General features: G+C 31.2%; 1 protein-coding gene across 2 annotated transcripts in view; it reads right to left on the bottom strand.

The window, feature by feature from the left end:
* LOC106121351 (Brevican core protein triforce) overlaps positions 1 to 24266 on the bottom strand; it is a 62823-nt gene that overhangs the window by 7880 nt on the left and 30677 nt on the right. The window contains exons 2-3 of one of the 2 annotated variants that reach the window (XM_013316981.1): positions 21205 to 21510; positions 13954 to 14013 (exon numbers count right to left, since the gene is read on the bottom strand). In XM_013316981.1, coding sequence (XP_013172435.1) covers positions 13954 to 14013; positions 21205 to 21510 — 366 coding nt within the window. The remainder of the gene's footprint in view (positions 1 to 13953; positions 14014 to 21204; positions 21511 to 24266) is intronic. The other variant, XM_013316982.1, reaches the window with a different exon arrangement.

The raw sequence follows: 24266 nt of genomic DNA on the forward strand, positions 1-24266 counted from the left end.
TGGACAAATAAGTTTGTGCGAGTAACCTCAGTTGTGGAAATGATGCTTGAAATCAATGTCGGGAAAGTTAACCCAAAATGTTGTGTGTGGGTTTTAGGAATAATAAATGATTTGTAATACATTCATAAGAGTGTCGGTGGCTCAGGGGTCAAGCACTTGACTTGCAATCTGCAGGTCCTGGGTTCGAATCCCGCCATGTACCAATGTGTTTTTCGATTTCCGATTTACATATGTACATTTATCCGACGTTCTTACGGTGAAGGAAAACATCGTGATGCAACCTGCACATATCTGAGAAGAAATTCAAAGATATGTTTGAAGTAAACCAACCTGCACTTGGCCAGCGTGGTTGACTATGGCCTAATCACCCTTAACTTAGGTTAGGCTCCGAGCCTATTGGTGGGGACGTATAGAGTAAGCTGATGATGATGAAAGAAGAATTAGATGTGTAGGGAAATAATGTCCTATTATTATTATTAAAGATAGTCGTTAAAAACTTCTTTCCATCTAATCCATCAAATTAAGTATTATATTGTAAAGTTAAGAAATAATAAAGGTTAAAATAAACAGACATGCAAGCTTGTTTCAAAATAATTCAGAATTAATGACACATCTTGGTCGATCCTTCATTTTTATTGGCAGATGACACGTGAAGGTATTAAAAATGAAATAATATTATTCAGACATGACTTTGGTATTTATTAATTGTGTAAACATGGTACCATGTTGACATGTAATCGATTAAATGGTTCACAATAAGGAAGAGATGTGGTTGATAAAATAATTTTCATTATAGTTGTTATATAGGGTGATCGATAATTCCTTTTAACTTTTAACCATATTTTCTGAGACCAAAAACCCCGTTTAAACCCTCTCTGTTTTTGCAAAGATGATAAGGCTATGTTTTTAGGATAGATTTGAGTGTCAGAAACCTACGATTAGTAAACTATGTAGCGATACTTCTCATATTTCTATCCATATAATGGAATCTGTCTTTTTAATTTCTTAACATTTTTTAAAATTAATTTGTTCGCTTGCGAAGAGAAGTTATTTTTGTTGTCAATCACCAATTCATAATTAAAATTTCTTGATCAACAAAAGATATTCCATTTGATATTTTACTAGTGTCGTAAGATTGCGAATATAATAGCCTTGAGGATTTTGACCCTATCCTTGTCAAGAATTTGACGCACATGAGTCATACGCTTAGCTCGATGACATTCGAATTTCCAGCGACGCGACTTGAGTCACGTTCCAAATGTCAAGATATCACTGCCTGAACATCTACTGTGCATAGAAAAAAATATGTAGATTCGGAGACAAACTTACACGTCCAAATTCTGAAACAGTAGAACTAACATTGACGTCGTGGAGAAGATTTTATTCGCTGTATTGAAAATGGGATTGATGGTTGATAAATTTGCCTTCATATGGGATGTCTATCGACGCTGCGAAGATTAGTAAGTGATATTTCTTAGACCCATTATCTCTATTTATCGTCTTTTGTTGTGAGGTATTCTGAACTCACTACATTTCTGTTGTTGCAAGTCTTGCGGGACTAAATATTGGTCAGGATTTCTTATATGCCAATGGCACAATACTTTCGATTTTAATAATAAGTAAAACCAAAAATTTAAGTCTTTCCAATCCACGATATTATGACGTGAATGTAAAGAAAATTATTGTTATCTTTCAAGCTTATAGGTATTCGAAATCGAATTGGTGTCACGAACTGTGAGTAAAGCAAATATTTGCGTTTCTGTTGAGCCGTATGTTCCCTACGTATTGGGGAAATCTCTTGTTATTACATGACTCAAAGGAGAAATTCGTGAATTCTTGATTGGTGATTAAACATGATGTGTTATCCATGAACCCCTCTTTACGAAGAATAATGTACAAATAATTATTTGGCGGAAAACCACGTATAAAGTTCTTGTGATCCCAGAGTTGAATATGGTAACAGAAATATGTACAAAGTAATTCACTACTAAGCATTTGCTTCTTATATAAATCCTCATAATTTATGTTAAGTTATCATTTAGTAAATTTATGTGACCTTGAACCTCTTCTTTGTATTCACTTGAAGTCAATTGACCATGCAAAGATGTGATGAGGAAGGTATGTGGATCGAAACATATGCTGTCATTTTCAACTACCAATTGAGTCGTATAGAAATCAGTGATGAGAAACACACACAGAAAGGTTGTCTGCGCTTCACTTGAAGCTTACATTTTTTTCTTTATATCTGAAATATACATACATAAAAATGTGTGCTCCAATGACATTGTTTGTATGTATGTTGTATGAATTTACAAGTTACGCAAGTTAGTACAGTGGGTGTTATTTGTTAGCATGTTTAAGCGTTACCAGTCAAACTGTCTTTACACCATGACCCTAAATGATTCATACAAGTTACCTGATTTCGAAATACTGTTGAGTGATGTAGGGAAATTGACTGCCTTCGTGTCTGCTATCCAACTCATCACGATTAGAAGCACGCACATTCGTTTGTACATTTTGTATTGTTTTTATTACACTTTTATTGCAGAATTTTTAGTATTACTATTTAAGTTTTGAGGTTAGAAGTTTATACGGTTATCTGTTAATAGTGTTTTACTAATATGGTTAACTTAACTTATAACATGTCTGAGTTAAATCAAATATGTCTTATATTGTTTTGTTTTTGAAAATGACTATATAATCCGTTCATCGTTTGTCACGTTGTAATTATTTATCTACGCCATCTTTTATCTTATTATCTTACTACTATTATAAATGCGGAAGTTTAAATGGTAGGATGTTTATTTAAAGGTATCTCCAAAACGTATGTACGGATCTCGCTGAAATTTGGCATTAATATAGAACATGGTCTGGACGAGCACATAGCCTACCTATTAAGTTTTTTATAATTCCACGGGGAGCCGCGGGCCACAGTTAGTAGATTATATCGAAAAGCCTATGTTTTCATTTAGAAAGTTCTTGTTTTTGTTTGTATACGAATGTTTTGTTAGGATATGTTTATATATTTGAATTATCAAGGATATGTAAGTAATACATAATGTTAAAATACATAATAAAGGTACGGCCAACATATATTAGACATATATACATAAAAACAATTAAAATGTATACTGTATTATCATTGATCAATGAAATGTAATTATTATTGTTGTAGAAATTATTGAACTAGGTCGTTCGCGTATTATATTAAGAACAATATACAAATATTATCTTACTTTAGATCATGAATGCGAATAAATACAAGAATAATCATTTAAAATTGAAGGTTTTATTTTACAATGAAAACATTTTTATTTTTGTTTTATTTCCTGTCTTAAAGGTCTTTGCGTATTTGTGAGTTAATTAAAATATTTTCATATTTTAATATTAAATCATTACTTCCGAATAAAACTGATATCTTCAAATTAATCGTAAACAATCTTTATATACAAAAGTGTATTCAAATCGTGTTTATTTATAACTCAAGAACGGCTGAACCGATTTTTCTGAAAATTAGGAGATTGACTTAACTTGGCCGGCATTTTTTTTAATTACTTAAAAAATAACTTAGATTTAAGTTATCATATTCTCTTTTTAAAATTAAAATCCATAAATTAAAAACTCTTTAGCGAATAAGCTAAAAAGGTTAATTTCTTTGACACTTTGGCGTAAAAAAGCCTTCATAACATATTCCGATATTTAATGTGCGCTTAAGTATTTCATTATATTGATAAATGTCAGAAGAACATGTTCAATGTGATTTTTTCTTAAAACCAGGAAACGAAAAAAAAGTTACGATCGATTTTTGCTCTCTTGAATATAGAATATCATTGCTAATAAACAAGTTTAAAATAAAACTTGAAAAGAACGTTGACCGCTGTTTCCTTGCTACAGATTACCTGACTTTTTGCTACAATGTATTATAAAATTACGCTATACTAGCTTTGTCCACGAATCCGTCCGCGCGGAGGTATAAAAAAAACTTAATTAGTAATTTACGTGTGCTTCTAAATTATGTTCTACATCCATGCGTATTTTCATCGCGATGAGTTTTGACGTTCTGGAGATACCTTCTAACAAATATCCATTCATTCTAAGATGTACCGGCTGACGATTAATCTGTAGACCATAGTTAGGTCAAGTATAAAAATATACATGAAATTATTTCTTTTACAGACTACATAAAAAGTTGACTCTGTAATATGCAGTCCATACTACTTTTTAACTAGACTAGTATGTCTAGTCGATGTAACATATATCGGAATGTGCGACTTGCTCTATCAAATATCAAAGTACGCAATCATTACCTACATTCTACAAGACGTTGTAACTTCGTAAAGGATGTTAAGAATACATGTTAAAGACAATAATCAATCTTACTAATATTACAAATGCGAATGTGTAGATGTTTGTTTGAAGGTATTTCCAGAACAGCTAAACGGATATCATTGAAATTTGGCATTTATATAGAATGTAGTCTGGAAGAACACATCTTCTACTTAAGGTTGTTTTTAATTTCGCGTGAACGGAGTCGCCGACAGCAGCAAGTTTTTTTTTGATACAGATAGTAAAAAAACAAGCTACATGGTATTAAGTGAAGACTACCTAGAGGTTTGCAATAACAATGTGTATGCATTAATCTATTAATCGTTTGCCTTCGATTCTACCTATACATATCCTTCCTATTTATTCCTAAAAGAAAAGGTTTGAAAGGCTAGTATTAACCTACGACAAGCACACTCACAAATCGAAAGATGGAATTATTTCTATTTGACTTCTGTCTTCTATATGTTCGTGGTAGTGTTCAAGCAGGCCATTCGTGTAGTAGCTAATGCTGCTGTGAACTCTACCACTGTTGAAATAAATCAGCGGCTAATACTGTTTACCATGTATCACTTTCATAGGAAATTGAAGTTTACCATGCGCCGAGCCGTATTGAGTTTAGAAACTCACGCACGCTGTTACACAATTTCAATATTATATAAAATGCTCGTCGACTACTAACCTATTCGTATAGATAAGCTTCATTTAAATGATTAGTGTTACTCGATTTAGTTACGGTGACAGAAAAATGTCAATCTTTTTTCATATTTACAAAATGTTGCGGACATGATCTATTTGCATTGCTAACTAAAATCTAATTTATATATTTGTGTGTTCTCTTTTTTTATTCTGAGCTAACGAAGCCGCGGTCGACCGTTACAATAATAATTCCGTAGTGATGAAAAAGTACCAAATTTAGATCACGAATGATGATATTGACAAGACCTCTGATTTGACATGAAATATTATTTATACGATAACATAATTCAAATAAATGAGGAATGATGTATAAAAATAACTAACGGCTAAAACGACACTTGCTTATGCGAGCTACAATTTAACACTTGAAGTAATTACATAAAAAAATTGCGTAAGACGAAAAAATAACTCTCTCCCCGCACATTTGTTTTATGTGGTTTGTACGATATCACCCTAAATAAAAATATAAAATTAACAAAAACCTATTTTTATTATTTTCCTCTTAAATAATTTTATTTTTAATACATTTTTCATATGATACTAGCTCTAGCTCGCGACTGTCCGTCGTCGTAGAATTAAAAAAACACTTTGTAATTAGCCTATGTGTTCTTAGAGACTATGTTTTATATCATTGCCAAATTTGTATCCGTTCTGGAGATACCTTTTGACATCCATACATACAAACTTTCGCATTTATAATATTAGTAAATAGTAAGATGCATATATAATCTGTTAATATAATGCAATATGGTATGAGTTGTCAATTTAAGTTACATTAAGAACTGTTAACCGCATTTGTGTTTCCGCGAACTAAAATAACACTATTCCAGCCTACGGCTATATGTGTTTACGCCAATATATTAACTTGCATACCACATAACTGGAATGGTTGAAAATGTTTATTACCTTAACCTTGTTTTGTTACATTGATTGTTAATATAACATGTAATATACGTTAAAGATTTCGTCACATTTTATTCACAAATAATCTAAATTAATCTTCAAACTAATACCTTTAATTTAACGTAACCAATTTAAATATTTAGATGATTTAAGAACTTCGTTTTTAGAAGTCTAAACCGACTTGGATACTGCACTGCGTATGCGCATGGAAATAAAAATTAAACAGAAATGTAAACTATGATGTGAATCAAAATAATAATGGTAACGACAACTTTGACATTGATAAGGAGCAAATATTACTAATCTAGTAGCTAGTATCGTTCTTAATTAAAGTCCTTGGAACAAAGATTAATCAGATTATAAAGTTTTATTTCTTTCACTACTTACTGCAGGTCGTTGAAGTCTTTTCCTTTAAATTAATAAAAATATTTTATTAACTTAGCTAGAAAACGAAGTTAAATAAATTAAGTAAAATTTCGAGTAATAAAAACGCGATCTGGAAAAAGTATCTATACCGAAGATTTCATGACATCACGAGATATTCGAACGTCCAATTCCTGTCACTAATGTCAAGGTCACGATAGATATAGGCTTTTGTAATTAAAAGCGGATTAATAATTTAAAACAATGAAGTACGAAAAATTTATAAACAAAACAATATTAGAATATTCGATTATAATAATTTAAAAAAGAGGTTCAATACCACAAGTCAACCTCATTAGTCACTGGCTGGAAAGAGCGCGAATAAAAGTAATAAAATAAAATAATGCGCGTGCGCTATTCAAAGCGCGCGTTCGCCTCGGTAGTGGCGGTTCTACTAAGGCTGTATAGTGATAAAATAAGCAAAGCTTTTATGTAACCTTCGAATTGAAAGCCACATTCTTGCGGTCAAGCGTGGTAGCGACAACTGAAGATGGCGCAACCGATGCTCGCACAAAACACTTCATTTGAATTGACCTTTACAAGGCTTTAAGACACCGTTTGTATAACATTATAACGATATTATTTTGCAAATGTGCTAATCGTTTTGTCATACATATTTCAATATAAATTACCTATAAATAAAAAATATTTTATTTAATTTAAAAAAGAATTTATGTTAGTACTCTATTTATTACTCGGTTAGAGACTTATTTAATTAAAAAAATTACTGGTTTACTTTTGTCGTTCATAATTACTTGATAGAGTTTTATAATAACGTTCACAGAAAGACAAAAGTTTTTTTTTATTTGGGATCCATTTTTGTATTGAAGTTTCTTTTTTAATACGTTAATTTATACGATAGTAAATAACAGTGAAGTTAAATGAATATTTAAACAGAACAGATGATTAAGAATGATGTATTTAATTGTTATGGCGGCTATAAAGTAAATTTTTACTTACATGTTATTGCACAAAAAGCCAAGTTTTAATGGAATAAGTCGGATATAAATAATAGGACCTCTCATTGGGCATAAAGTATCAAGAAAGGAAGTCGCGTTAGTGTCTCGGTGCATTGTACTACTATAAAACACTGGTAATGAACTGAAAAGGCCAAGGTTTGATCTCGGCGCCTCGTGAATATATAGTCGGGGACATTTATTTCCTACCCATTTCGATAAAATATCGTTTACCCCTCATAATGTTATTAAGTCGAAATCCTAAACAGTCTAGTAATATATACTACATTATAGCTCTTATACTCTAAGTGGGAAGTGAATTTAATTCTTTGACTTGTTAATCAAATCGATTTCATCTTAAAAGGGCTTTAAAGTGTTGAAAAATATAATTTTCATCGCGGAAGTTAATTGATGATAAAATATTGTCTTTAGTACTATAATCAAGAGCAATAAGTTGTCCGTTTAAAAAGAAAGCTTTTTTTTAAAATAAAGTTGATTTCAAGTATTAGTTGTATCTCCTTAGTAATGCAATCTTTCCATGTGATCTATGACTCAAACAAAAAATAATAAAAAAAGATATTTTATGTCATATTTCGACAATGCACCATTACGATTAAAAACACAGTAAACAGTTCTTTGTGATATCAATATAATTATTTGAGTATAATGAAATAACATTTTTATCTTTCAAAAATCCTTTGTATTATCTGTTCCAAAAGGAAAGTGACTGTTCCAGATGAATGGTCACAAAAGATACGGATTTCGTAATGTTGGCTATAATTGTTTAAGATACCAACATTACAATGTCAATGACTATTTCGAGATTTTAGCAAACTTTTATACATTTTAAAGTGTTGTTATTATTCGTATGGTGATAGTTGCCACAATCAGTGACTATTAATGATCGCTAAGGGTACCGTTATAGTGTATTTAGTATTACAAATGTCCACATAAAGCCTAGATACAGGCTCTTACAATTCTGAGTGTGGTAATAAATACCATAACTTAGTAAAGTAATTAATGATTTTAGTTTAAATATCATTATATTTTTGATGTAATTTTCATAAGTTCTAAAATCTCGATTACTATTATAAACTAACTTAACACAGTTTAAATTATTCAAACTTTCGTGAGAAATTATAATAAACTGATATCAAAACGGCTAAACACTCACTTATATTCGTCCGGTGGCGGCACCGACTAGTTTCACTGAGTGAGCGACGGGCCGCGTCCGCGAAATAATACCAGTACTACTCATCCTGATGAAGAGCCCCCGATGGGCTCGAAACTAGTCGGTGCCGCCACCGGACGAATATACGTGAGTGTTTAGCCGTTTTTATATCAGTTTTAATAAATTGATATAAAAACGGCTTTTAATAAACTGTGTTAATACACAGTTTATTAAAATTTTATCTCCGTTCAATTTAGTAAGATTTTTTTGTCTGTTAAAATATAAAATAGACGTTAAAACAGATGTGCATAGTTTATTGGCCGTTTTTTATTCATGTTTGCTAACGAAACTGAAGTGAGCAAACACAATGTGTGAAAGTAAACATTGTAGTATTGACCTTAGTACGATTCACATATCAATTGTGAAACAATTCTGATACATCAATAAATTCGTGCTATTAAAACAAAAGTTTGTGCTTAAGTAATAAGATAAAACTTTTTAATAAAGATTTAATTTTTTTAATGTTGGTATATCGAGTTAGTAAGCAAAAAAGACATAAAAAATTGACGAAACATTCATTTAAAAAAAAACGTATTCGAATTTCGAATCTTTTCAACTGCGATCAGTGTGTTCGAAGTTCGAACAGTGGGCTTCCACTAGCCGGAATATTTTTATATAAAACATTTTGTCATATTTTTTTATTTCTACTACTATTTTCTCTGTTAAAAATCCTAGCATCTGTAACTGGGGTATATTATCCATTTTATCAATGAAAAGCAATCTCGACGTGAAGCTAATACGTATTAGACGTTGACAAGAATGAGTAGGGACTGATGTGACGTCATACTTTGTACTTATAATTAGAAACGTAGGCGAGGTTGTATTAAATATAATTCAATGAACCGTTATTATTGACGTCATTCCGCGGGATGACGTCATCATACCCTTTGATAACAATACCTACTAATAGCTACTAATTTTGAATAAGTCTTGGTAGTAATTATAGACCATAGTATAAAGTTATAAACGCTTTTGTACTTAGAAATGTGTAATTACGTTGCGGGCTTTGGGAATGCTTGTATTCCCTTGTATCTAGCAACTTATAAATTAGTTTTATTGAAATACATCTGGTTATCTAGATTAAAAAAAAAACGTTTATCAAAAGTGCCCGTCAGGATGGAGCTTGGAATTTACTCTATTTGTAGTAGAAATTTAAAAAAAATATGTCTTACTACGCTTGTTTTCTGATACCAAAATCTCTAAAAAAATGCCTGTCATAATCTTGGACATAACAGAGCTAATAATATTTTTAAACGGAGATTGTGTTCGCAGAAACTCATGGCAAAATAATGTTCTAGAAAGAAACAAAAAATATTCATCTGCCAAACTACGTAGGTAATAAGCGTGAAGTCAACCAACCCGAACTTGGCCTTAGGGTAGGCTGTGAACCTCTTGGTGGGGACGTATAGTGAGCTGATGATGATGAAACTACGTAATGGTAAACATAAATGTCCAAAAATGTTTCATAATCAATTTAATTAGTTGAATTTGGCATTGACAGAGATTTGCTGTATCGCTTCAATTTAAACGTTGATTATTGTATGGTATTTGACGACCAACGCTGTCGTGTTGTAACATGAAAAGGTTAACTGTTGCTAATAAAAAAAGAATATAATTAAGAAAACTAAAAACGATGTTTAAATGATGTATGTACTAACCTTTGATTTCTGATACCAAAATCTTTATATGAAACATATCGTTGTCCCTATCATTATCTTTGACAAAACAGAGATAACAATATATATTACGGTTTTTGGTCTCAGAAACGCACGTTTAGTGAAGTGAAGTGAGGTCATTATCAAAGAATAATAGTTATGACTCATCGTGGGTGTCTGAGACTTAAATCTCTGTGTAAAATATATTCTTATCTCTGTGTTGCCAAAGGTAATGACAGGAACGACGATAAGTTTCATACAGATATTTTTGTCTCAGAAACCCACGGCTAGAATTATTTGTGACCAAATTAATAAGTTAATTGAGCATCGGTGGCTTAGGGGTCAAGCACTTGACTTGCAATCTGCAGGTCCTCGGTTCGAATCCCGCCATGTACCAATGTGTTTTTCGATTTCCGATTTACATATGTACATATCTGAAAAGATATGTGTGAAGTCAACCAACCCGCATTTGGCAAGCGTGGTTGACTATGGCCTAATCATCACCCCTAACTTAGGGTAGGCTTCGAGCCTCTCGGTGAGGACGTATAGTGAGATGATAATGATGAATAAGTTAATGACAGTAAACTCAAGAACTTATCATATAAAAAAAAAAAACTTATTCACAAATGTTATTTACACTTGTAAAAATAACAACTGAATGAGGAAGATAATACGATTAATTTTTTACACGCAGAAAATCCTCTTTTAAAAGTCGAGACAATATAAAAGAAAAATGCAACTATAATGTCGTGCTTGTAATATAAAAAGAAATAAGTAATAGTAAAAGATGACTTCAACAAGACAGAACAACTATCGATAACTCAATGGAATCTTGTTTTATGGTAGTCAATTTATATTCAACCGTTTATAAACAAGGCGCCATTATCAGTTGGTTTCTGAAACATGTCGTCATCCCTGTCATTATCGTTAACAAAACAAATATAATATTTTAAGCGGAGATTTCAGTCTCAGAAACCCACAGTATATGCATCATCATAGGTAAAAAAGTTCAACAATTGTCATACTGACTGTACAATGATATTTTGTTTCTTACAAAAGAAAGATTTATGATAATCCATTTATTGGTAATCGCGTTTAATCTTTATAATTTCTATTAAAGTAACGGTAGGTTTCCAAGACCAAAAATTAACGTTTAAACATTTTGTTGTTTCTGTTTTGTCAAAGACATAGATGTTTTATAGAGATTTGGGTCTCGAAAACCAACGGTTAGTCGTATTTTTACTGAGATACATCGTACATAATTATGGTCATACTACACATGACTTCATGTCAGAGGAAATCTGTACAGTAAACGCTTGAATGGTTAACTAGATCAACAGGGTTAGGTAAGTTTCAAGTAGCTGCATTTTATGTTAAGTCAACACTTATCGCTTATTTTTAATCTATGTATTAACTTAAATCGGCTTATGGTTTCTTAACTTCAGCATTTACTTAACGTCCGTATACAGCTATTGGAGCATTGCAAATTCTTCCATTATGGTATGTAAAATACTGTCACGTGTATATTGGTTAATTGGTCATGAAATGTGTAGTCCCTAAGTGCAGATTTAGTCAGGGAAATCGTCAATAGCCTAATGGTTAAGGGTACGAATTTCCGATCACGAGGCCGGGGGTTCGAATCCCGCCATTCGACTATTGTCGTAAACCATATCCTAGCACAAGCCTAGAGCTTAGTTGGAACGGTAAAAGAAATATTAGTAAATTCACAAAAAAATCTGCAAATATTTTTGCAAAAAAAAAATTAAAAGGTAAGCATCGACTCTGGGTCAAGTAGTAAGACATTTTACTTTTTTTACGAAAAATATTACTATTAGCTTTTGCACGCGACAGTCCACGCTTAAATAGAAAATTTATAAATAAATATAGCATATGTTATAATGTAAATTTCTAACGATAAAATGATTTTTGAAATCGGTTCAATAGTTTATATGTTACATACAAAAATACATTTTTTTTTTAATATTAGTACAAACATAATTGTGAAAGTGGCGTAATTTGAGTACTCGATATATTTTATAACTAACATATTTTCAGTTTCAAATTAAAACCTAAGTCTTCTTTCTCAGCCATAAATCGCCCACTGCTTGGTAAAGGCCTCCCCTAAAGATCGCCACGATGACCGATCCTATGCTACCTGCATCCAGGACGCTCCCGTAACCTTGACCAGGTTACCTAGCTTCAATTACACTAAGCGAAAAGCAAAGTCGGAAAAATAATTAAATCTACTTATTAAACACGTTATAAAACTAATTAAATCAAATGTCATATCGTTCAGTTTAACGCTTCGATTCTTTTTCCTGTTCTGAAAATACGGAATCAGTGACAAACATCTTCGTATAATTATGAATATTAATGGATCAAATTATAATATTAATTCAGTAACATAATATTTTAAGATTACGCAACACATATTGACATCTAAATTGTTCTATTAATATGTATATTGTTATAATTTATGCTTCAATTAATTAATTAAAATCACAAACTGGAAAAAAATATAGTAAAATGTATAAAATTTTATTCGACGAATTAAATGTCGAGGAGAATATATCATCTTTTCGTTAATTTAAATAAAGTGGAGTATGTTAAAGTTCAACTGTTTTGAATATTTGCTATGTCATATTAGTTCAGGGATGGCCTTTACGTATCAACGTGCCATTTTTAGGGTTCCGTATCTCATAGGAAAAAAACGGATCCCTTATAGGATCATTTTGTTGTCCGTCTGTTTGTCTGTCAAGAACCTTTTTCTCAAAAACGCGTGAAGGGATCAAGCTAGGATTTATTTTAAAAAAGAATTATATAATGGACTTTCCGGATGAAGAGATGCATGGGAAGGGAAGATATTTTCTTTCTGTGCATCCTCTCCTCCGTCGATTAAAGGTAGGCAACGCATATGTAATTGCGCATGTCTATGGGCAACGGTCACTTAGCTATTTCTGCGATTTCAAGTGGCCACTCGCTAGTTCACCACCTTATGATATTATATATAAAAAAATCTTCCTAACAGTATGTTAATAAATACTCTAAAGAGATATTTAAAGACTATCGCGTCGCGGATGTGACTAAAGAAATAGTTAATAATCTTTTTTCGTCTTCACAATACTAAGCAAAATTTACAGGAATTAACAACTACGAAATAGTTGATATTTGTAGTTATGTTAATAAAACAACATTACTAAAGATGACATAAGAAACTTAGCATAAATATACTTTTACACAAAAAGTTTTTGAGTTAATAGACAATCTACAACAGATAATGTCAAACGAGTTCTAACTAAAAAAATAACATGAAAATATTATAGTTATTAAGTAATACAAATAACATAATAAGAAATAATAAAATAGAAACAAAAGCAAACCGAAATATGATTATCGAATGCATTAAATTAGCATAAAAAATATAAAAATGTCTTTTAAATACATGAACACGACGATGAAATTAATGACAAAGAAAACTATTAAAAGGATCAAAAAAAAATTAAAGATTTCTAAAAACCCAACAATTATTACATAGAAGAAAAAAGTAAATGACATAAAAATCAAAAAAGTTTGTATATAAGAGTGAGACAAAAAAAAGAAAGCGTGAAAAAGAAAAAGAAATGTTAGTATTGTCATTACAAGAGAACGAATCTATGCATTAAAAGTACCTTTAACTTGTTTGATTGATGATAATTAAAAATTAATGTTAGCTAGCAACTAAGGTTAAATAAAATGACAAAAAAGGCCAAGGCTATCTGCTTACTATAATCATTTGTATCCAACTCCGCTTCAAAAGGTGGGCTCGTGTATTTTTTACTCCTACCTGAAAAAAGAAGAAATGCATTATTAGTCTTCATTTAGAAAAAAATGGACATTGATATCAAAATAATAAAAACATTAGTACGAGAGGTTATTCGTCATAGAAATAGAGTCATTAAGTTGATATCTTTTTAACAGAATTAAACCAATTATTAAGAGGTTGATTTCTAAATGACTGGGTGCTCAGTAGAAAGCAGAAATTTTCCAGCAAATTAGCCTGTCACTAAAACATAAGCCTACAGCGCAAATACACGCTATTAATACTTAAAATATCCAGCCTGGAGAAGAACAGTAATTTACAGTACTAATGAGGAATTTTCAGACATCTTTCACTGACTTATTCCATGTTTTTGTCTAGCTTTAAATGTAAAGAGTTCTAAATTCCGCAAGGAAATCTCTGCACACAGTACCGTCGGCATAAATTAAACGAAAGCTCGCAGAAAGCTCAGCTCAAAGCTGTAACGAAGCTCTCGACAGAAAGCTTCCGCCACAAAGAAGTGACGGTAGTACGAGTAATTCTTAGCGGAGGCTTGATTTTATCGTTATACGACTCGACTTCCGATTAAGAATGAGTCTAGAGAAAATTCGCGTCTTTTGTCAAATAGATTGTATTGCACTTTTCAACTCTCTTTTTATAGAATAGAGTTTGGTTTAGGTTTTTAACAACTGCAGTTTGTTACATCCCTAATGACAAAGTCCCTTGTATTTGTAAATAAATTTTGAACAAATAAAATAGTGTTTGACCACAATACAATCTTTTGTTGAGTGGTGAAATGGCGGAAAGATGGGACTTACATTATAATTATATAATAGTTTTGATGCTTTGATAGTTTTACTTTACGAAAGAGGAGGCATGACAAAATAAATGCTACATATTAATTTTAAACTAGTTGATATCATAATGCAATGCAGTATTTCTTTTTCACGTACATCAAAACATGTGATCGCGATAAATGTTGGTGGGCGTAATAATATCGCTTCAAAGCTTGCAGGCGACGGAGTGCCGCGACTCGCATAGAGCCTGCGAACGATGACTTCCTATAGGGCTGTCAAATATTTTTGTTATAAATGTTTTTATATTTTTATCATATAAATAATGCAACTTTTTATATAAATTGAATCCTAAGTTATATGCTAAAACGTTAAACCACACAATTAAAAAAAAATATTTTACATTAGACAACATAAGTAATAACAGTATCAAAAGATTCGAAGATTTTAACCATCCTCTCAGTTTCTACAGGATCTAGGCCATACGATACTTGTGGTAATTACTAACGCGATATAATAATTTTCTTTTAAATGAAACGTTTGCTGTCAACGCCATCAAAAGTAGCGATTTAATTAGAAAGTAATAATAATTTTGTACCAATGTAATATCACAAAAATAACAAATTCGACAACCCTATCGTATCGTGTAGGCGCGTACTGCACGGAAATGGGTCAGCGCGTTGTAACGATGCTCCTTTTTGTGCCTACAGCCTCCTCCAGCCGCGTTCCCCTCCTCCTTTCCCAGCAGTAATGCAGAGTTTGCTGTCGACATATGCAACTGCAACTGAACTCTATTGATAACTTTTATACCGTACAGTATTCATTCATTAAAATGCACTTGATTATGTGAGCAAGTTTGTTTAAAAATTTATGGAAACGCAAGTGTAAATGTTTGCGTAAATATTACAATATACACACACATACGTCGTTAAATGATTTGGTAAAAACGGATCGATTGATGTTCGCATGATAGTTTACAGAAAAAATAAACATCCTGTAACTAGGATATGGTTTAAATTTAAAATTATATAATATAACATTAGTAACCTCTCTTTAATTAAACATTTAAATTACTTTTAAGGTTATGTTTTTATGTCGTTAAATTAGCAATTTCTAATTAATATGTTAAACATAAATTAGTAGTTTTATTATTTAAAAGAAATCCCATAAAATCCAGACTAATATAACCAGTTCATCTTACATTTAAATATAGGTCACTGGAGTGAAAAAATAAATAATTATACAGTTGCCAGTTGATTAGTGAGTACATAATTAGATGAGTATAAAATAATATCATTAGTCTTCAAAGGAAATATCAATCAAGCTATAAAATCTTTAATTAATTAATGTAGATTATTCCTTTCACATTTTTAATAATGCCGGCCGAATCCTACAGAACCGAAATTTACTCGAAATTAAATCACGATTTAATTAAACTGTCATTTACATGTAACAAAAAACATATATTCCATTATTTTTCCTGTTCAAACTCTACTTTTCCAAAGATTTTTGTCATATGGATTGACTTGCGCTTACCTAATTTGAAACTGACCTATAATCACTGGATAGGCTGCAAGCCGTGGTATTTTGTGCGTCTTTGATTTTCGCTATTTCTTTTTAAGTCAGAACGAAGTAAAAGCTGTCATTCCCAAGCTGTGATGTATCCATATGTATTGTCAGTGTTCGAAATATCATCTTACTAATATTATTTATAAATGCGAAAGTTTAGATGGATGGATGTTTGTTTGAAGGTAACTCCGGAACAGCTCAACAGATCTTAACAAAATTTGGCATATATATGGAAAATAGGGTACTTGTAAAGTTTTTTTTTAATTCCACGTGTACAAAGTTGCAGGCTACAGCTAATATATTACATAAGTAAACAACTAATATACTCAAAGTTACGGAGAGTTCACAGTAACATCTTTCGTAGACGAAGATGACGTAAAGTCGGCCAACTGTATCGAAACATGTACGCAACCTCGTGTATACAACGTAATAGAGCTTTGCACAGAACGGTTGCGATCGGTATGCACTTAGCAACAGGTTTAGAAACCACTAATTAAATATATCTGTTTGTTCCTCATTAACAAGACAATGTATGATGAAAATAGCTTCGTTTTGTTTTACGCAAAATCCACTTGCAGTTAACGCTTATGTTCATTTTGTATAGTATACCATACATACAACTTTATAAAAATATACGATCACTATAAAATAATTTTTAACTCAGTTTTATTAAACATATTTTTGCTTTTGCGTATTTTTTGCTTTTCTTCAAAAAAGAACTTTAACACGGTTCAAAAGCGTCAGTTTAAACGTATCCGTTATGGTAGTGCCATCATATTAACAATAGAATAATCTGTTAAAACTTTCTGTTATACGACTGGATATTGCGTGACTAACCGTGGGTTTTCGAGGCCAGATACTAATCCAATGTTTTGTCACAGATAATGACAGGGAAGACGATATGCTTTTTACAGAGATATTGATCTCAAAAACCAACGGTAAAGACGACGGAAAATATGAGGATGGAAAGAGCGGTTGGATTAGGATGAATTTTGGAATATTATATAATAAAAAGATAAAATGAAAATATAAAATAGAATTATGAAAATAAAGAGAAAAGCACGCACTGTTAGAGGATATATTTACAACTGACCCTTTTAAATATAGAGAAAAAGGAAGAAAAAACATATAAAGTTCCAGATACAAAAATATAACAATTATGAATAAAAAACGTGTAAAGAGGTTCCGTATCTGTCTGCAGCAAACGGTAAATATAAAAAAAGTTACATAAATGGCTTATAATCTAATAATGTTTTTAACATATCGTAAATCAAAGTATTAAGAATAGATTAAGATTAATTTAATTGTATATAAATAAGCTTTATATATCTTACTAAATTGCACAAACGGTGCAAATCTAATTTAACAGATCTAACCTTTTTAAATCACAAATGTGAATTTCATCTTCAAGCCAAATGTCAATGTTAGTTACGTAAACTGATTATAAATATATCACTCCCACAGTTCATTACCAAATTAGTTTGTTTTTGTATGCATCGCTATGTTACTTTATTTATGATATAATAAAAACTATTTTAGCTATCAAATTAAGGTTAATATGAATTTAAAAATAAAATAACACAAATAATTGAAGGAGGTTTTAATGTTTTTAATTAAAAACTAATTAATTATTAAATTCAACGTCAACTGTAGATATTTTATTTATCCCAAGTTTCATAAGCAACTTCACAAAACCATATTGTTATTCAGAAGATTGGATAGACGGGATGAAAAAGATGTTTACATTTCAAAAATATAGATAACAACATAGATATGTAATCTATACATAACTAATTCGGATCACAAAAGTGAAGCGAAGAATAGGACTCATGAGACCTTTTGATAGGATAAAATTTGCGTCACTCACACTAATGATATTACGACTTTCGATTAGACATCAAACTTGTATAAAGAACTCCATCTATCTTACTAATATTATAAACACAAATTTTTACATGGATGGATGTTGCTGAAATATGACATAGATGTAAAACATAGTCGGGAAGATAACATAGGCTACATACATAATTATGTTTTTTTTTAACTCCGCCCGAACAAATCCGCGAGCACCATCTAGGAATATTATAAATACGAATGTTCGGATGGACGGATGGAAGTTGGTTAGAAGGTATCTCTAGAACCGCTGCATGGATCTCGATGAAATTTGGCATAGATGTAGAAAATAGTCTGGAAGAAAACATATGGTACTAATTAGGTTTTTTTAATTACTTGCGAAGGGAGACACGGGCGACAGTTAGTGGGTTATAAAAAAACTCTAGTTTAATAACAATATGTTTTAAAACTAGAGTTTTTTTATATCATCAGGTGGCAAACAAGCGAGCGATCACCTGAAAAACCACCACCTGAAAGTTCCACTTCCCATCCTTTCCTTATAAGGGTGGGGAGGGAAAAAGGACTTAGGCCTCCGGGACGCACACGTTTTTGTAAACTTATATAAAAACGGCTAAACACTCACGTATATTCTCCGCCACCGGTCTTTTAGTGTGTATAATGTCTCACGAAAGTTTGAATAATTTAATAGAGTTTTTGTAATTGAAATGATATAAGCTTCATTAGAATTTGAAACTGGATGGTGTTTAAAAAACGTGACATAAAAATCAATTTAACCAAATGATGAAAGGTATCATAAATTATTTTCACGTTAAATATAGCGATCGTAAAATATCTGACATTTCCATCCAATACAGAATCTTGATTTATTATATGTGACTGTATGTCAAGGTCAATATGAAATTGTTCAGACGACTGTTAAATTATTATTCAAGATATTGTATAGAAATTAGGTCATTTGCATATAGTTTTTATATTAATATCAAATTTAACCAAAGATATTGAATAACGTGTTTAGAAGATATCTGATTTGTATTAAAATGCAATTAGTTATTAGTAATATTTACTAGCTATTTTTAACACAATTTCGAGCAATGTTTACTAATTATTACTAATATTGTAAATCTGATACTTCTTACTGATAGCGAAGAGCTTCGACCAACATCCAAGAAGCTCTCGCTACACAGTTGGATTAAGGGCCCGATACAAAAGGCAGTTATCCTAGAAACCGCGCGCATCGTGAGAAGGTTCCTGTCTCTGCAGCCCTGACTACTGGTTGTTTGAGTCATGGGATTCCGCAGCCGGTGGTGTTCTGTTTTTAATATAATATGTTTTGTACATTTTTTTTTTGGATAGAAATATGATAAATAAATGTATATGTTGTAAATGTGATTGTTTAGATGGATGGATGTTTGTTACAAGGTATCTACAAAACGGCTCAACGGATCTCAACGAAATTTATTTAACGGCTATAAAAATATTTTATTATTCATTCCGCGGGCACGGAGTCCCGGACGAAAGCTAGTATAGTTTAATAAAACTGTAGTCTAAAAAAGAAAAATATTAAATACAATAAGTTTGGAATGTTGTATTTAGTAAAAGATAGTAACTAAAAGACAAAAAGACAGATTCAAGTTTAAGGTCAAAAGTGATACTGAAGAATTTTAAAAAAGATTGATAGTTTTTTTTCTAAACCCAGTCTTTTACTTTATAACATTGACATTTAGGTTGCTAGAAATATAAATATACATGATTATAAATTCAGTAAGTTGGTAAAATAATAAGAAACAAGATTTGTTAAGTTATGTAATTATTGTTACATGATTTAAAATTAACATAAGTTAAGAATAAGCAAATCTTACATAAACTGAGATTATCTTATAGAAGTTAACATAATAATTTGACGAGTGCTATTTGACAAATACCCTAATCACCAGAAAATCATTAAAATTGTTAACTATCACTTATTTTCATTATTATCTTACTAGCTTTCGCCCGCGACTCCGTCCGCCCGGAAATAAAAAAACTTAAAAAGCCTATGTGTTCCAGCGGATTATGTTCTATATGTATGCCAAATTCCATCGAGAACCGTTCATCCGTTCTGGAGATGCATTCAAACAAATATCCATCTATCCATCTAAATATTTGCATTTATAATATTAGTAAGTTAGTAAGAAGTGAAATAAGATTTTAAAAAAATGGATTCTTTTTTATTCAAGACTGATTTTGTTCATATAAAAGCAGATTGATATACAAAGTTAACTAAGGAGATGATGAATTAAAACTAATTAACTCAGATGAGAGTTCAAGAAACGATGCAACGAATAAAAAAGGATAAATGTCTGCTTGTTTTATTGCAATAAACAAGTCTACTGCGCTTCATTCCGGGTTTAAGGACTTTGAGTTCCTTTGTGCTGTACAGACATGCTGCATACTTTTTCTTGTTTATGTCTACAGTAAAAATCTCTCTGTTATAAAAATAATTACTATGAGCAATTTCATGACTGCTTTGCTAACTGGGGGAGAATTTATGACCTTTAATTATTCAATTGCTAAAAGTCATGTTGTTGTAAAATTAGTCTGACTGTTGGTCGACTCCGTCTGCGCCGAATTAAAAAAAACTTAATTGTTAGCCTATGTGTTCTTCCAGACTATCTTTTATATGTATGTCAAATTTTATCGAGATCCGTTCAGCCGTTCTGGGGATATCTTCAAAGAAACATCCATCCATCCATCTAAACTTTCGCATTTACAATATTACTAAGATAAAAATGCGTGTGCTATGGGTCAAACGTCTAAGTTGTGTATATTTTTGTAATTGTTAAGACGATTTAAGTAGGACAAAGAAGTAATTAACTATGATCTTTTTCGCCACGTATTCGTTAGTACTTGCTAATAAGTTATGAAAACCAATACTGTTACTTGATGTCTTGAAAGTAAACCTTTTAAAGTTACTTATCGTAGATTGTTAGTGACAATAATAACAAATTCTTCAATAACATGCCTTCGGAGTATATTGAGTCGATCTGTTCGCTTTCCACACTCTGCAGTCCTTCGTCCTCCACCGTTGCCGGTTCAGTTTCCCCTTCATCATCTTCCTCAATCTCTGGTGGATCTTCTACTTTATCCTCATGAATTGACAGCTGCCTCGTTGGTCTTTCCTCTCTTTGCTTCTTAGGTGGTATTATATCAAAGATCGAAGGAGGTCGAATTAAAGGATTGGTATTCCTCGCTAAGCCCAGCTTTTTCTGAATGTATGCTTCTAGAATTTGTGTCGTGATTTGATTCTGTCTCGCCAATTCTCTCGGTCCTGTGGAGAAAGGAGAAAACAGATAAAAATGACTGCGCGGATAAGTTTACTGTAGAATTCCACTGCGGTAACCTTTGTACAAATACATATTGTCATAACTTTTTAACAGAGATTTTAATATGTATAAATACAAGTGTTACTGCAGTCAAATTCTGCGCTTAGGAAGGATAGATAGAGAGATATTAAGAAAAAATTGATATCGATGTCATTTTTATCTGATTCTCCCTTCTCACCTTCAGTTGTGGAAGGTTTGAAGGGCTCATAAGATTTCTTTACACCAATAAAAAGTATTGAAAAAGAATAACATAGATTAACAATAAATATTATAAATTACTGTAATTAAAATGCCTAACAGAAAACTTATAAAGACTTAAAAGGAATCTTGCATTTTTTATTTTATTCTTCCCTAAGTGACTCTGAGTTCTTGGTATTGTCTTTTTCTGGTGAGAAGTATTTTGGTTACTCAATATTCGCAAAATATCGATATGTCCCAATTGTTTTATCCGCCATGAAGGTTATGGACCCAGAATATGTTAAATTTGGCTTCTTTCAAGCCGATTTAAAGATAAATATGATTGGCAATAATTTATACAAGTCCATTGTTTACAAAACTATTTAAGACCGTAACAATGGATTCATTTTGTCCGTAGGTTGTTTTGTTATTTTACAAATGTAAGGAAGTTGTTTGGAATGATTTAGGGTATAGGATGATTCAAGGTTTTGATGGTATTTCAATGGTAATATCGCTTATCCGCAACAACTTTAGATAGCAAATAAAATACGCATTATTTAAAAACAGTTCATGTAACTTTTAAACAAAAAGAGTTTTGTTTTTGGATTTTTCCTCGTATAGTTATCGACCTAGCTATCCATTACCGACTTATCGTTGATATTTCGGGACATACTGTATAATTACTTATTTTAACACAAATATAATGTTCATTTTTTATATCATAAGGTGGCAAACGAGCGAGCGGCCACCAGAAATCGCTGAAATAGCGAAGTGACCGTTGCCCATAGACATACGCAATTGCATATGCGTTGAGTTGCCTACCTTTAATCGATGGAGAAGATGCACTTTGGATGTTCTTTACATTGAACCAGAAATTATTCTACATGTATTACAATAGATTTTTTAAATTTTTATAACATACATATATTAGTGTAAACAATTTTTTCTATAATACTTCTACATTTTAGACACATAAAAGGAAAAGTTATAAAAAATATAAAATAGTCAAAGGTTATGTATTACTAATAAAAACTAAAGTGACCTTTGAAAATAGAATAACACTAACAATAAAATAAAATCACACTCAAATTAAAGCTAATCATAATATAATTAACCTTAAACGAATAGAGGTCAAAGGGAAAAAAGAAAAGCTCTAATGGAATTGTTAAAAGGAGTTTGAATTTAAGTGAAATAACTTTACAAAAGGACGTTAGCAATAAAGTATTATAGCTTTTTTTACAATCTGATACTCGTTATTTTAAATATCGTTTTGTTTTCCACTTTATGTGCTGTGATATTTTTCTTTTTCTTAATTACTGTTTTCTTTATATGGCAACACTGGCTGGTAAAATATTCAATTTCTATTTTTGTTACTACAGTGTTTTTTTTAATGAAAGACTATCAAATCCAAAGATCATTTGTCAACTCTTACCTTTGTTTGCTAAAAGCTTGTGTTTAAAACATAAATCTTACTATCTTACTAATATTATAAATGCAAATATTTAGATGAATGAATGGATAGATGTTTGTTTGGAGGTATCTCCGAAACGGCTGAACGAAGATCTTGATGAAATTTGGCATACATATAGAACATAGCCTGGAAGAACACATAGGCTACTATGTTTTTTTTTTAATTTCGCCCAGACCTAAGCATATATGCATAAACCAAATTAATATATGTTTTAAATCAATGCACAGACCATACCAATGGATTAAGTGCCTTCGAGGTTTTGCTACTATTGTACTGTAAGTTTCTGTAACACAGCCAAACTCTTGGATTGCAAATAAAACTATTATCCATAGTTCACCTTGATCTTTATTAAATTCCTGTTAAAATTTGAACTGGTTTAATTATTATTTTAAAAAGATGCGACCGGATGTCAATAATCATAAATTTAACTATAACAGTTAACAGATTTATGTATCCGGTCATTTGCAAAAGGTTAAATTAATTGTTTATTTAAATTGTTATATTTATGTTGACCAGGAAATATCATCTTTGATGTTTCTGAGTTACGCCGAAAATTCATCATGAATAAATAAAAGTAATATAATAAAATGGATCAATTTATTCACAAATACTCTTGAATATTAATTATGTCCTATGACATTTCTGAAAAATTAACTATAATTAATATTAATTTATATGTCAACCAAAATCAAATAGGATTAAAATGTCTTTTATTCAATAAGGAACGTCACGTGACATTTATAGCACAATCTTTATGTAATAGATAAGAAACTAGATGTATTAAAAATCTAGGAAAAGATAGAACGATGTTCGGCAGGGGCATTACCGCGCCCCTTGATTCTTGTAAGTAAAAGAATACGTGACTTGTTCATACTTTCGTTTTAAAAAGTAAAACCAGTGATGATAAATGTACCATGTCCAATTTTATAAAGTATCAAGATATGTCGGTCATCATTGCATCGTTCAATATTTTTTGACATTTATATATTGGTACATAAACCAGTGTAAAAAGACCCCTCAGTTCAAAACTGCGTGTATGGATGGATATTTACA

Source organism: Papilio xuthus, unplaced genomic scaffold, assembly GCF_000836235.2.
Source record: "Papilio xuthus unplaced genomic scaffold, Pxut_1.1 DF826945.1, whole genome shotgun sequence".
Lineage (NCBI taxonomy): Eukaryota > Metazoa > Arthropoda > Insecta > Lepidoptera > Papilionidae > Papilio > Papilio xuthus.